This window comes from Mesoplodon densirostris, chromosome 8 (assembly GCF_025265405.1).
Source record: "Mesoplodon densirostris isolate mMesDen1 chromosome 8, mMesDen1 primary haplotype, whole genome shotgun sequence".
Taxonomy (NCBI): domain Eukaryota; kingdom Metazoa; phylum Chordata; class Mammalia; order Artiodactyla; family Ziphiidae; genus Mesoplodon; species Mesoplodon densirostris.
The window spans coordinates 40,279,250-40,294,241 of NC_082668.1; the positions used below are offsets into that span (position 1 = coordinate 40,279,250).

Consider the following 14,992-nt stretch of genomic DNA (forward strand, 5'->3'; position numbering starts at 1 on the left):
GCGTGCACGTGCATGCTGGGCACTGTCACTTCTAACCCTTTTGGATGGCCTTTTCTCCAGCCTTAGGTAGATTCCCCAAAGGCATGTGCTGCCCAGTACTCAGCTCAGTACTCAGAGAGGACCTTGTGGGCGTCTCTGACGTGCTCCCTCTGTGCGGCTCTCTCCTCTCCCATCCTCTGTCCTGGAACGCTTGCAGCCTGTGTCTCCCCGGACTCTCAATTCTCATTCCTTAACCCAGGGAACCCATCCTGATTTCCACTCCTTGCATCACAGCCTGAACTCCCTCAAGGCTGTAAGTCGTCGAGGCAACAACAGGGCCCACCTCACTTGTTCCCTTTCTTTCAGGGATGAGAGTGCTTTGTTGCTTGATGTCCAGTCTCTTAAAAACCATTGTTTCATATTTTGTCTGTTTTTTTGTTATTTCAAATGAAAGTAGAGGGTCACAATAGAAGCTAGTATATATGATAGACACTCTAAACGTACTATAGAAACACTTCTAAAGTATCATAGAAATGCTTTAACAAATCATCACACTAAATAGGCTGTTTTAACTATCATCTTGACTAGAAATGATCACCAGTCTAACTCTGTAATTCTCCTCTTGTTCTGGATGAGGATATTAATATTCTTGGCATGTGACTCACGACAACACTCATTTGCAACCCATTAAGATTGATCATCTCTCCTGTGCAGCAATTGGGATCTTTGTTCCTATGCATATTTCAGGACCAAGGTTTTCAGTGCCACCCCAGGACCAGGTTAATTGTTCTCTGGGGCTCTTAGTTAGGCTGTTTCAAGATTCTGACTCCCCAATACCATCAAATTGACAATACCTCCTTACCTCCAAAGGGATAAATACTATAGGAGTTAGACAACTTAAGGAGGCTTTTACCAGCCTGCCAATCAGTGAGTCCCTCACTCTTGAAAGTCAGACACAGAAATGGATGCCCTCCAGGAAACTTGCCTCTGAATGTCAATTAATCAACAATAGTCTCACTCAAGTACTACACATCTGCAGATGATGCCAACCCACTTAAACCTCTGAAACTCTTCCAGTGCTTGAACTCAATGCTTTCTCAAAACCCTATATAAGATCAGCAGTTTGCTCTGATCAGGGGGGCCACTGTCTGACTAACATCTCTCCCCTACCACAGTAAGCAATAAATTCAGTGGTGTTTTTTTATTTTTTAGTATTTTGTTCTATTTTTAAAATTTATTTATTTTGGGCTGCATTGGGTATTCGTTGCTGCGTGTGGCTTTCTCTAGTTGCAGAGAGCAGGGGCTACTCTTTGTTGCAGTGCGTGGGCTTCTCATTGTGGTGACTTCTCTTGTTGCGGAGCATGGGCTCTAGGTGCGCGGGCTGCAGTAGTTGCAGCATGCGGGCTCAGTAGTTGCAGCACGCAGGCCCTAGAGTGCAGGCTTCAGTAGTTGTGGCACATGGGCTTAGTTGCTCTGCGGCATGTGGGATCTTCCTGGACCAGGGATTGAACCTATGTCTCCTGCATTGGCAGGTGGATTCTTAAACACTGCACCACCAGGGAAGTCCCCAGCTGTGTTTTTTTTTTTTACATTAGATATTGAGTGGTGGGCTCATCAACCTCTGAGTCTTATATTTGATATTCTAATTTTATAATTGCTCATTTGATTTAGGTCCTAATACTATTATCAGCAGCTACCATTACTTGAGCATCAATTAAGCCAGGTATTATGCCAGCTGTTTACATACTTTAAATCTGGATTACTTAATCTGAAATGAGAAGATAAAGCTGAATTTATTGCTTACTATAGTAAGGGAGAGCTACATTGGTCAGGCATAATCTCTTGGAACAGAGTTGAATAAACTTCTTTGTAAATGTCCAAGGAACCTACAAATACAACCTCTGAGATATCTTATATACGAACAGAGATATGGTCTTATAAAAGGTGTGCTAGTAATTACCCAGCATAGAAGGGTATATGTTTACTAGACAGTGGGAGAGTTTTTACCACTTTTCAGGTGATCGTATTTCCAGGGAGTATCTACTAGATGTTAGACCAGGACATTTCACTGAAATAAAGTATCATATCATTTAGTTGCCAAATCATCCAGTACCTCATTAAATGCTTTTTGATAAAATTTACTTAAAACAATAGCCAACAGCATCTCCTATCATACAACACATTAATATAAACTTACTGGGTGGAAAATGGGGAAAGGGACAAAAAAGATGGGGTGGTTCTGTATTGATATCAAAGAGTTCATAAAAGGATAAACTCAGGTCCAAAATCTTCAGTCCACATCAAAGACTTCATGTCCTGATGACGGTGGAAACAGCCCAGCCCTAGTTGCTGGGCTCAGGGAATCAGGGTGATGTAGCTGTTCTAAGTGAAGAAGCTCCTCTGTCAAGGACACCACCTTCTCTTTACTTCAGAATGACACTTCTTGGGCACAAGTCTAAGATTCTGTTTATTCTCCCATCAATGTAGAGCAGACTGATCGGATATGCTGCTGTGCCTTTTATCTTGGTCCTATTGGAAAGAAAACACACCCCAAAACTGTTAGAAACTAAATGCAGAGCTGAGGGCCTATTTTGTCTTTATGGATGTCATTTTTTTTTCAAGATAGGTGGTTCTAAACTAGACAGCTTGGGAGAGGTAGAACTTTTAAGAAAGAAATTCAGTTCATTGGTTTTCCAAACAGTAGTTTAAAGAAATCTACAGATTAGTGGAGAGTAGCTGGATGAAGAGAGAATTTGTGTAATTAGAAATCTGAGAAGGAACAAATCCAGAATTGCTTAAGACACACAAATATTCCACCTCTTTCCGCCACCTGTCTTCCCTCTGCAACGGGTTTTTGATCAGCTCAAGTTGTGGGTCATCGCATTTGCACTTAAACCAGAGCCAAGCTTCTTGCACTTTAGCTGTTACCTGCACATACAAATGTTCTCATTAAAATTTACAACAAAGGAACACTTAATCTTTTTGTGTATTAGTTCAAGAGACTCTTTTTTTTTTTTTTTTTTTTTTTTTTTTTTTGCGGTACACGAGCCTCTCACTGTTGTGGCCTCTCCCGTTGCGGAGCACAGGCTCCGGACGCGCAGGCTCAGCGGCCATGGCTCACGGGCCCAGCTGCTCCGCAGCGTGTGGGATCTTCCCAGACCAGGGCGCGAACCCGTGTCCCCTGCATCAGCAGGCGGACTCTCAACCACTGCACCACCAGGGAAGCCCGAGACTCTTTCCTTTTACACTGTATAATTTAAAAGCTTAATTTCCCCCCACAATTAGCAAATGGGCTTCATATTAGTTAAACTGGAAGTTTTCTTCCCATAGTTGCCAGTTCAAGAGACTTTACCTAGATATTAAAAGACTCAAATTCTAACTGCATGGTCTTTGCAACCTGTTTGCATAATACATATCCTCCTATAGATGAGAGAATAATTTCTGAATATGGAGTTAAACAATGAATGCAAACCTGCTGATTTTCATGCATTTGTTAATATTTCCTGGATGTGAACTGAGGTGAGAGGGCTTGGGAGAAAGTTAAGATAGGAGTGAAAGTACAAGATGGCACTGAACATTCATGTGGTAGTTCAAACCACACTTTGAGTTCTGTTCTCTAAGACTAAACACTTCTCCAAAGTCCCTGAACTGTAAAGCCTAGATTTTCCTGCTGTGCTTTATAAAGGTAATAGAATGAATTAGTAAAAACACTGGGCCAGCTTAGTGTAAATGGTATTTTTTATTTCCTTTATCAAAATATTTTATACTTTAGTTCCTAAGCACAAACTTCCAAATGATCTGTTAGACTTGAAAACAGTCCCTCTAATAGTCTGCCTTTGAAGATTATCTAGAATCAGTATTCATTTACTTGACAAATATTTATTGAGTGCCTATATGTGCCTAGCACTTTTCTATGTATTTGGGATATTTTGTGATTTTGAAGGTAGAGCCAACAGGTTTTTATTATATATAAAGGTTGCTTCAAAATAGCTGTAGAACATATCCTCTAGAATAAAAAGTAAAATGACTGGTTTTCCCCCTTTGATTATTTATGTTTCATGGACAGCATTTTCATGTTTTGACGCTGAGGTCTCAGAGACGAGTGTATTTCTCTCTTGCTTGGGAGAAGGCAAGCTTGATGAGAGCAGGGGCTTCTTGTGGCTTCTTCACCCTGTAGCTCCATCACCTAGCACGGCACCAGCCATATAATAGGTCCTTTATAAATTTGTGCTACTATGTACTTGTCCTGTATTAACCAGGTCACAGTGTGAGTACAAAATAGTGAGATAAGAAAATAGAGCTCTGCTTGTCATTTAACTTTTAGAAAGCTACAAAGCTGAAGTATTTTCCAGGTCTGTTTGTGCATCCTGACGACAGACACACTCCCATCCACCCCCAAACCAAACCCCACTTTTCTCTTTATCGGAAGTGGAGGGAAAGATGCTTGAAATGACATTCATTGTACGTCATGTCTCCTCTTGTATGGTGAATGAGAATGGAGCCAACATTTATTGAAACTTACTCCAAGCCATCTATCAGAGTAACAGTGGTAGGTAATAACTTCCTGACTATTATAGAAGTGGTAACTGATGAGTCACAGAAAGTAAATGTAACTTCCTTAAGGGCCCAGTAAGCGTCACTGTTGGCAAACTCACAAGAGACGAGTCCATATTCCTTTTAATTAATTAATTAATTAATTAAAACATCTTTATTGGAGTATAATTGCTTTACAATGGTGTGTTAGGTTCTGCTTTATAACAAAGTGAATCCGTTATACATATACATATGTTCCCGTATCTCTTCCCTCTTACGTCTCCCTCCCTGCCACCCTCCCTATCCCACCCCTCTAGGTGGTCGCAAAGCACCGAGCTGATCTCCCTGTGCTATGCGGCTGCTTCCCACTAGCTATCTAGTTTACGTTTGGTAGTGTGTATATGTAAATGCCACTCTCTCACTTCGTCCCAGCTTACCCTTCCCCCTCCCTTTATCCTCAAGTCCATTCTCTAGTAGGTCTGTGTCTTTATTCCCGTCTTGCCCTTAGGTTCTTCATGACCTTTTTTGTTCTTTTTTTTTTTTTAGATTCCATATATATGTTAGCATACGGTATCTGATTTTCTCTTTCTGACTTACTTCACTCTTTATGACAGACTCTAGGTCCATTCACCTCAGTACAAATAACTCAATTTCGTTTACTTTTATGGCGAGTAATATTCCATTGTATATATGTGCCACATCTTTATCCATTCATCTGTTGATGGACACTTAGGTTGCTACATGTCCTGGCTATTGTAAATAGAGCTGCAGTGAACATTGTGGTACATGACTCTTTTTGAATTACGGTTTTCTCAGGGTATATGCCCAATAGTGGGATTGCTGGGTCGTAGGCTAGTTCTATTTTTAGTTTTTTAAGGAAACTCCATACTGTTCTCTATAGTGGCTGTATCAATTTACATTCCCACCAACAGTGCAAGAGGGTTCCCTTTTCTCCACACACTCTCCAGCATTTATTGTTTGTAGATTTTTTTTTTTTTTTTTGCAGTACGCAGGCCTCTCACTGTTGTGGCCTCTCCCGTTGCGGAGCACAGGCTCTGGACGTGCAGGCTCAGCGGTCATGGCTCACGGGCCCAGATGCTCCGTGGCATGTGGGGTCTTCCCGGACCGGGGCATGAACCCGTGTCCCCTGTATCGGCAGGTGGACTCTCAACCACTGCGCCACCAGGGAAGCCCAATTGTTTGTAGATTTTTTGATGATGGCCATTCAGACTGGTGTGAGGTGATACCTCATTGTAGTTTTGACTTGCATTTCTCTAATGATTAGTGATGTTGAGCATCTTTTCATGTGTTTGTTCGCCATCTGTATCTCCTTAGGAGAAATGTCTCTTTAGGTCTTCTGCCCATTTTTGGATTGGGTTTTCTGTTTTTTGATATTGAGCTGCATGAGCTGCTTGTATATTTTGGAGATTAATCCTTTGTCAGTTGCTTCATTTGCAAATATTTTCTCCCATTCTGAGGGTGGTCTTTTCATCTTGTTTATGGTTTCCTTTGTTGTGCAAAAGATTTTAAGTTTCATTAGGTCCCATTTGTTTTTGTTTCTATTTCCATTTCTCTAGGAGGTGGGTCAAAAAGGATCTTGCTGTGATTTATGTCATAGAGTGTTCTGCCTATGTTTTCCTCTAAGAGTTTGATAGTGTCTGGCCTTACATTTAGATCTTTAATCCATTTTGAGTTTATTTTTGTGTATGGTGTTAGGGAGTGTTCTAATTTCATTCTTTTACATGAAGCTCTCCAGTTTTCCCAGCACCACTTATTGAAGAGGCTGTCTTTTATCCATTGTATATTCTTGCCTCCTTTATCAAAGATAAGGTGACCATACATGAGTGGATTTATCTCTGGGCCTCCTATCCTGTTCCATTGATCTATATTTCTGTTTTTGTGCCAGTACCATACTGTCTTGATAACTGTAGCTTTAAGTATAGTCTGAAGTCTGGGAGCCTGATTCCTCCAGCTCCGTCTTTCTTTCTAAAGATTGCTTTGGTTATTCGGGGTCTTTTGTGTTTCCATACAAATTGTGAAATTTGTAAGTTGCTTTGGGTAGTATAGTCATATTCACAAATGTTGATTCTTCCAATCCAAGAACATGGTATACCTCTCCATCCGTTTGTATCATCTTTAACTTCTTTCATCAGTGTCTTACAGTTTTCTGCATACAGGTCTTTTTTCTCCTTAGGTAGGTTTCTTCCTAGGTATTTTATTCTTTTTGTTGCAATGGTAAATGGGAGTGTTTCCTTAATTTCACTTTCAGATTTTTCATCATTAGTGTATAGGAATGCAAGAGATTTCTGTGCATTAATTTTGTATCCTGCTACACTACCAAATTCATTGATTAGCTCTAATAGTTTTCTGGTAGCATCTTTAGGATTCTCTATGTATAGTATCATGTCATCTGCAAACAGTGAAAGTTTTACTTCTTTTTTTTCTGATTTGCATTCCCTTTATTTCTTTTTCTTCTCTGATAGCTGTGGCTAAAACTTCCAAAACTATGCTGAATAATAGTGGTAAGAGTGGGCAACCTTGTCTTCTTCCTGATCTTAGAGGAAATGGTTTCAGTTTTTCATCATTGAGGACAATATGCCTACTTTCTGGAAGGTTTTTATCATAAATGGGTTTTGAATTTTGTCAAAAGCTTTCTCTGCATCTATTGAGATGGTCATATGGTTTTTCTCCTTCAGTTTGTTAATATGTTGTATCACATGATTGATTTGTGTATATTGAAGAATCCTTGCATTCCTGGGATAAACCCCACTTGATCATGGTGTATGGTCCTTTTAATGTGCTGTAGGGATTCTGTTTGCTAGTATTTTGTTGAGGATTTTTGCATCTATGTTCATGAGCAATATTGGCCTGTAGTTTTCTTTCTTTGTGACATCTTTGTCTGGTTTTGATATCAGGGTGATGGTGGCCTCATAGAATGAGTTTGGGCGTGTTCCTCCCTCTGCTATATTTTGGAAGAATTTCAGAAGGATAGGTGTTAGCTCTTCTCTAAATGTTTGATAGAATTCACCTGTGAATCCATCTGGTCCTGGGCTTTTGTTTGTTGGAAGATTTTTATCACAGTTTCAATTTCAGTGCTTGTGATCGGACTGTTCATATTTTCTCTTTCTTCCTGGTTCAGTCTCGGAAGGTTGTACATTTCTAATAATTTGTCCATTTCTTCCAGGTTGTCCATTTCATTGGCATAGAGTTGCTTGTAGTAATCTCTCATGATCCTTTGTATTTCTGCAGTGTCAGTTGTTACTTCTCCTTTTTCATTTCTAATTCTATTGATTTGAGGCTTCTTTTTTTTTCTTGATGAGTCTGGCTAATGGTTTATCAATTTTGTTTATCTTCTCAAAGAACCAGCTTTTAGTTTTATTGATCTTTGCTATTGTTTCCTTCATTTCTTTTTCATTTGTTTCTGATCTTTATGATTTCTTTCCTTCTGCTAACTTTGGGGTTATTTTGTTCTTCCTTCTCTAATTGCTTTAGGTGTAAGGTTAAGTCGTTTATTTGAGATGTTTCTTGTTTCTTGAGGTAGGATTTTTTTGCTATAAACTTCCCTCTTAGCACTGCTTCTGCTGCATCCCATAGGTTTTGTGTCGCCGTTTTCATTGTCATTTGTTTCTAGGTATTTTTTTGATTTACTCTTTGATTTCTTCAGTGATCTCTTGGTTATTTAGCTGTGTACTGTTTAGCCTCCATGTATTTGTATTTCCTACAGATATTTTCCTGTAGTTAATCGATATCCAGTCTCATAGCGTTGTGGTCAGAAAAGATACTTGATACGATTTCAATTTTCTTAAATTTACTGAGGATTGATTTGTGACCCAAGGTATGATCTATTCTGAGTGTTCCATGAGCACCTGAGAAGAAAGTATATTCTGTTGTTTTTGGATGGAATGTTCTATAAATGTCAATTAAGTCCATCTTGTTTAATGTATCATTTGAAGCTTGTGTTTCCTTATTTCTTTCCAGTTTGGATGATCTGTTCATTGGTGAAAGTGGGGTGTTAAAGTCCCCTGCTGTGATTGTGTTGCTGTTGATTTCCCCCTTTTATGGCTGTTAGCATTTGCCTTATGTTTTGAGGTGCTCCTATGTTGGGTGCATAAATATTTACAATTGTTATATCTTCTTCTTGGATCAATCCCTTGATCATTATGTAGTGTCTTGTCTCTTGTAATAGTCTTGATTTTAAAGTCTATTTTGTCTGATATGAGAATTGCTACTCCAGCTTTCTTTTGCTTTCCAGTTGCATGCAATATCTTTTTCTATCCCCTCACTTTCAGTCTGTATGTGTCCCTAGGTCTGAAGTGGGTCTCTTGTAGATAGCATATATATGGGTCTTGTTTTTGTATCCATTCAGCCAGTCTGTGTCTTTTGGTTGGAGCACTTAATCCATTTACATTTAAGGTAATTATTGATATGTATGCTACTATTACCATTTTCTTAATTGTTTGGGGTTTGTTATTGTAGGTCTTTTCCTTCTCTTGTGTTTCCTGCCTAGAGAAGTTCCTTTAGCATTTGTTGTAAAGCTGGTTTGGTGGTGCTGAGTTCTCTTAGCTTTTGCTTATCTGTAAAGGTTTTAATTTCTCTGTTGAATCTGAATGAGATCCTTGCTGGGTAGAGTAATATTGGTTGTAGGTTTTTCCCTTTCATCACTTTAAATATGTTCTGCCACTCCCTTTTGGGTTGCAGAGTTTCTGCTGAAAAATCAGCTGTTAACCTTATGGGGATTCCCCTTGTATGTTATTTGTGCTTTTCCTTTGCTGCTTTTAACATTTTTTCCTTGTATTTAATTTTTGATAGTTTGATTAATGTGTCTCGGCGCGTTTCTCTTTGGGTTTATCCTGTGTGGTACTCTCTGTGCTTCCTGGACTTGATTGACTATTTCATTTCCCATGTTAGGGAAGTTTTCAACTATAATCTCTTCAAATCTTTTCTGAGTCCCTTTCTTTTTCTCTTCTTCTTCTGGGACCCCTATATTTCGAATGTTGGTGTGTTTAATGTTGTCCCAGAAGTCTCTGAGACTGCCCTCAATTCTTTTCATTCTTTTATTCTGCTCCCTGGCAGTTATTTCCACCATCTTATCTTCCAGCTCACTTATCCATTCTTTTGCCTCAGTTATTCTTCTACTGATTTCTTCTAGAGTATTTCTAATTTCAGTAACTGTTTGTTTGTTTGCTCTTTAATTCTTCTAGATCCTTGTTAAATGTTTCTTGTAATTTCTCCATTCTGTTTCTGAGATTTTGGATCACCTTTACTATCATTACTCTGAATTCTTTTTCAGGTAGCTTGCCTATTTCGTCTTCAATTATTTGTGTTTTAGGTTTTCACCTTGTTCCTTCATCTGTAACATTTTTTTTTTTGGTCGTTTCATTTTTTTTTTTTTTGATGGGTGGTGCTGTATTCCTATCTATCATCTTACTGGTTGTCTGGCCTGAGACGTCCAGCACTGGAGTTTGCAGGAAGTTGGATAGAGCCGGGTCTTGGTGCTGAGATGAGGACCTCCAGGATGCCTCACTCCCATTAATATTCCCTGGGGTTTGAGGTTCTCTGTTAGTGCAGCAGACTTGGAGCTCCCACCACAGGAGCTCGGGCCTGACCTCTGTCCTGGGAACCAAGATCTTGCAAGTTTTGTGGCATTGTAAAAAATAAAAAGAAAAAAGAAAAAGGAAAAAAAGGACCAGAGCAGCACAATATCAAAGAATAGAAAAGAAAAGAAAATTAGAAAGATAAAAAATATATTAGGAAATATAAAACTATAATTGAAACAACTGCAACAAGGTAAAATAAAACCACAACAGAAAAAAGAAAAAGAAAAGGGGGGGTACAAGCCAAAAGGAGAGAACGATAACAAAGTATAAAGAATAAAATAAAATTAGAAAAATAAAAGATTAGGAAATATAAAAATATAAGAGAATCAACAATTAGTCAACAAGGTAAAACAGAACCCCAATCTAAGAGAGGAAAAAAAAAAAAGCCTTAGCTATGGGGGGGTGGGGTTTAGGCAGGGGTGGAACTTAGGCAGGGGTGGGGTTTAAGGTGGGGCAGGGCCTCTGCTTAGGACCTGGGTGGAAGGAAGGGAGGGCCTCTGCAGTGTGGAGTTCTGGAGTTTGGAGGTAAGGCCCTGAATGAGGGTGTGTGGGTAGGGTTTAGGCCCAGTGCCTTGGAGGGGGTCTCTGAGTGTAGAGGTGGGGCCCTGGGTGGGGGGTGTAGGGGCAGGGCTTGGGCTCTGCGTAGTAGGGGGGAGGCTCCGAGGATTAGGCCCAGGAGCCCAACAGGGAAAGCGCTGGCCCTGTTTCCTTCCATTCCTCTGTGCCCTCCCCCACTGTCTCCTCCAGGGTCTCCCCCCATTGCTGCTGGACCCCTAACCGTGGGTGGGTCCCGCTGGGTGTAGGAACTCCTCCCCTCCCCCAGCCACCCCTCAGGGGTGCCAGTCCCACAGGTCCAGCCTTTACTTTTGTTCCCCCTTCCCTCCCACTCCCTCAGGACCCGCACAGCTGGAGGGGGCCTCAGTGGGCAGAGGGTCAGGCCCGGGATCTCAGCAGGCTCCCAGGGGCCCAAGTGGGCAGGGGAAACCTGGCCCTGCTCCCTTTTGATCCTCTGCCCTCCCAGTGGTACCCAAATTTCCCCCTTCAGGCATGGAATCCCTTCCCCTCCCCTAGCTGCCCGCCAGGTGCCAGTCCTGTCCCACCTCAGCTTCTCCTCCCCCCTCACTCCCCCCCACACCCCAGGTCCTACCTGGTCTCTGGGGGTTCCTCCCGTCCCCTTAGGTATCCGTGGTCCCCGGGGTGCCTGGTAGGTGCCCTCGTTGTGAGGAGACGCGAATTCTGCGTCCTCCTAGTGCCCCGTCTTCACCCCGCCCCCCCATATTCCTTTTAATATACCATTCTGACAGTCATATTATCATGTAACTTAATGGCTACAAAAGGGATAAACTGGCAGCAATGTCACTGTGATACCTTTAGCTTAAGAATCTCTTCTTCTTTGAATTTTATTTATTTATTATACAGCAGGTTCTTATTGGTTATCTATTTTATACATATTAGTGTAGATATGTCAATCCCAATTCCAGGGATTTCTGGAATTTCAGGGGCTTGGACTACCAAGTTAATATTAGTCAATGTCAATCAATCTTTTAGCATTCTATGATGTCTCATCAAGACACAGAATCTTAATCTAAAACTATTCTTTATAACGGAGGCTATACTAAGGTATTGGTTCTTGCCTTTTGCACTCCTGACAACTGTGTTACTGAAGGATATTACACGGACTTGTGTTTCAGGGTCATCGTGTCTGAGGAAGCTTGTCTAAGTCTTCATGTCTGTGGGTCTCGCTTACCTGTTCTGATTCCACACTAGCTTCTTTCAGTTTATCCTCTGTTGCCTCTTTACATTTCTTCAGGTGTCTAACTGTTTCTTCCAATTCCTGAAAACGTGATACAAAGATTTTTGACAAACTCCCAATGTACTATATATGGAAGAAAAAGCTTCGATATTGTAATAAATGAGCAACCAAATTATGAAAGTATGATGGGGTACTTTCGAACTCCGAGTGCTACCAGACTATAAGATAAAAACTATTATTTTCAGTTTAACCTACAGTATACATTTGTGTATATGATTATAGATTTTGATTTACAGATTCTCCTGAGAAAAGATGATTAACATCTCTTTCCAGAATTGGGGAATACTTTTCATAGCAGATAATCTCTGTTGGAAGGCAAGAGCTTGATGGTCTCTTGAAGTCCCTTTTCGGTAATAAAATGTGCTTTTCATTAGGTTGGGAGTAGATAAAAGTCCTGTAACGGCAACAGATGTATCTGAGCTATGGGGAAGAACCAAGGGGTGTAAAGTTCCTGAAAGACTATGAAGTTCACAAGTTTTGCTTAGTAACTAGTACTTTGCATATGTGAGCTTTAGCCGTTCTTTAAAAATGAGTATCATTTTTATTAAGTTGAACATGAAGACGAGGTGCCATAGTCAAAGCTCCAGGCTTCATTCCTAGATATGATTCTAAGGACTTAGCTAAGATGAACGACTTGTAAGTTTGTCTTCTTCTATAGAGCCTAGAAAAGCCAGGTGCCCTCATGCTGGGTTTTGCACATGGCCTTTGCTGGTAATCTCTGAGATGAATCTTAGGAACCCTTTTACCTGGCACCGATGCTCCAGCTCCCACCTCCTCTTCTGCTCTGCCTCGAGTTGCAGCTCTTGCTGTTTATTCTGAGCTGACAGATCATGTTGGCTCTTGGCCAACAGCTGCATCTCCTGCTGTAGGTTAGTCATTTCAGATACACATTTCTGGATACTCAGTGCCTGGTAGGGCACAAAGAGGGAGACGGTCGGTGAACCTGTCCAAGTTTGGGACTTCATGTGAATGGTAAACAGAGTGTGTGGAAATCATCTACCTGTTCATAGCTTTTTTTCAGATACTGATCCTTAATTAGCTCCACTTGCCTCAATTCTGTTTCTGTTTGCTGAAAGTAAATGTGGAAATAACATAGAAAGATGATCAGTGGAAAAACTGGCTTGCTCTTTTTGCCTATAGGCTGACAGAAAGAATCCCACATGAGATCCACAGTTACCAGTTCCTGCTGGGCTCTCCTTCCCATCCAGCCCCCTGACCCCGAAAGAGCTAAGTCTTGTACAATCACTGTGGAAGAGACAGCTGGGGAGCCAGAATGTGACACTGGCAGCTAATGAGAAACCAAACACTGATGCAGCAGTATCTCTGCGGGACAAAGAGTCTCCCCCCACCTCCCCCCAGGCAATCTGCCCACTTCCCAGGTGTAGCTGTAATTCCCAGAGAACACATGGTGGTGGGGGGGCTCTGAAACCATCTTCCCCAGACACCACTGCCTGCCTGGATCCTCATCAGATACTAAGGAGGAGAGGAGAGTCAGGGTTTCTCATACAACCTTCCTCCTCTCTATGTTCTGAGCATTATTCGCCCTAGCTGACAAGTGGAACTTAATTTGGGCCTTTTGATCCTTTATTTTCTCCTTGCTGCTGTTCAGTATCTTTTCCAACTCTGTCAGTTTCTGCCGCAGCTCCTGGTTGGTCCGGGATACTTCCACTGATCTGAAGTTGCTTTCATCAAGGGCTTTCTTCAGCTGTGGGATACAAAGGGAAAATTAGAACATTTTAACCTTCCATTCAGTAAGAGAAGCTTATGTTTAGCTGTGTCCCTATATTTTGTTCTCTTTGGACCTTTCTTTTAAAAAGGAGGTTAAGTGATGGGACTTCCCTGGTGGTCCAGTGGCTAAGACTCTGTGCTCCCAATGCATGGGGGCCGGGTTTGATCCCTGGTCAGGGAACTAGATCCTGTGTGCCACAACTAAAGATCCTGTGTGCTGCAACTAAGACCTGGCACAGCCAAATAAATAGATATTTAAAAAAGGAGGGTAAGTGAGGCAATAATAATAAGTAGATTTGTGGAGAAACACTCTCAGTGATTTTCATAATTTTTAACACTAAAGAACACAGTTTTTCTTAGAACAGATAATGTAAATGTATGTTCGTCATTTGCTTTCTAAGAGCATGGCTTTGGAATCAGACAGAAGTTAAAATCTCAGCTTCACCACACACTAGTCAAGTAATTTCAGATAATTAACTTCCCTAAGCTTCAGGTTCATCATTGGAAAAGTATGTGAATAGCCTACTTCATAGGATTCATGTAACAGTTAAACAAGAGGAGGCAGAGAAGGAATATAGAGCCTGGCACACACTAATTGCTCAGTGCTCATTGCTGTGCTTTAAAGGTTTTTTTTTTGTTTTTTTTTTTTTTAAAGCTTAAGCTCGTCTCTTTCTGTCACTTGTGACCTCATGTATGGAGAAGTGAAAATAAATTATATGGAGTTTATGTAAATACACCTATCGGTTATTGACTATCCTTGCATGTATTTTTATAATATTGCTTTTTTTCTATTGAGGTATAGTTGATTTATGATATTATATTAGTTTTAGGTGTATGACATAGTGATTAAAAATTTTTATAGATTATACTCCAGTTATTATAAAATACTGGCTATATTCCCTGTGCTGTACAATATATCCTTGTAGCTTATTTACATAGTAGTTTATACTTCTTATGAATACTGCTTTTTGTTTAGAAATTTTAATAAACTTGTCTAGTGGAAAAATAACATAGTGATTACTATTAAAAACAAGACAACAGGCCCACAATGAAGTCACTTATGCTAAACCTTATGTCACCAAACTGAGACTTAATTACAGTTTTGGCTCTCCCAGAAAAGGACTCTTAAACCAGTCAATCAGGAATGGCCTGATCAGCATTAGGTGAGTAATCTGCCTGACAGACCCCTGCCATCCCTTAAAGGAAGTAACTCTGCTACTACTAACTAATCTACTTTTTTGCCTAGTATAACTTCCTTGTTCCTGCTCCCCTCTGCCTATAAAAGTCTTTCATTTTATACAACTCCTCAGAGCGCCTGTCTATTGCAATCAGTTGCATACTG

At 40.6% G+C, this 14,992-nt stretch overlaps 1 protein-coding gene across 1 annotated transcript in view; it reads right to left on the reverse strand.

Annotated features, from left to right (window-relative positions):
• Positions 1 to 2,109: 2,109 nt before the first annotated feature.
• The window catches only part of LOC132495489 (coiled-coil domain-containing protein 150-like), an 83,858-nt gene continuing 70,975 nt past the window's right edge, over positions 2,110 to 14,992 (reverse strand). The window contains 6 exon segments of the mRNA XM_060107383.1: positions 2,110 to 2,508; positions 2,797 to 2,907; positions 11,857 to 11,943; positions 12,669 to 12,830; positions 12,923 to 12,991; positions 13,433 to 13,627. Coding sequence (XP_059963366.1) covers positions 2,383 to 2,508; positions 2,797 to 2,907; positions 11,857 to 11,943; positions 12,669 to 12,830; positions 12,923 to 12,991; positions 13,433 to 13,627 — 750 coding nt within the window. The 3' untranslated portion in view covers positions 2,110 to 2,382.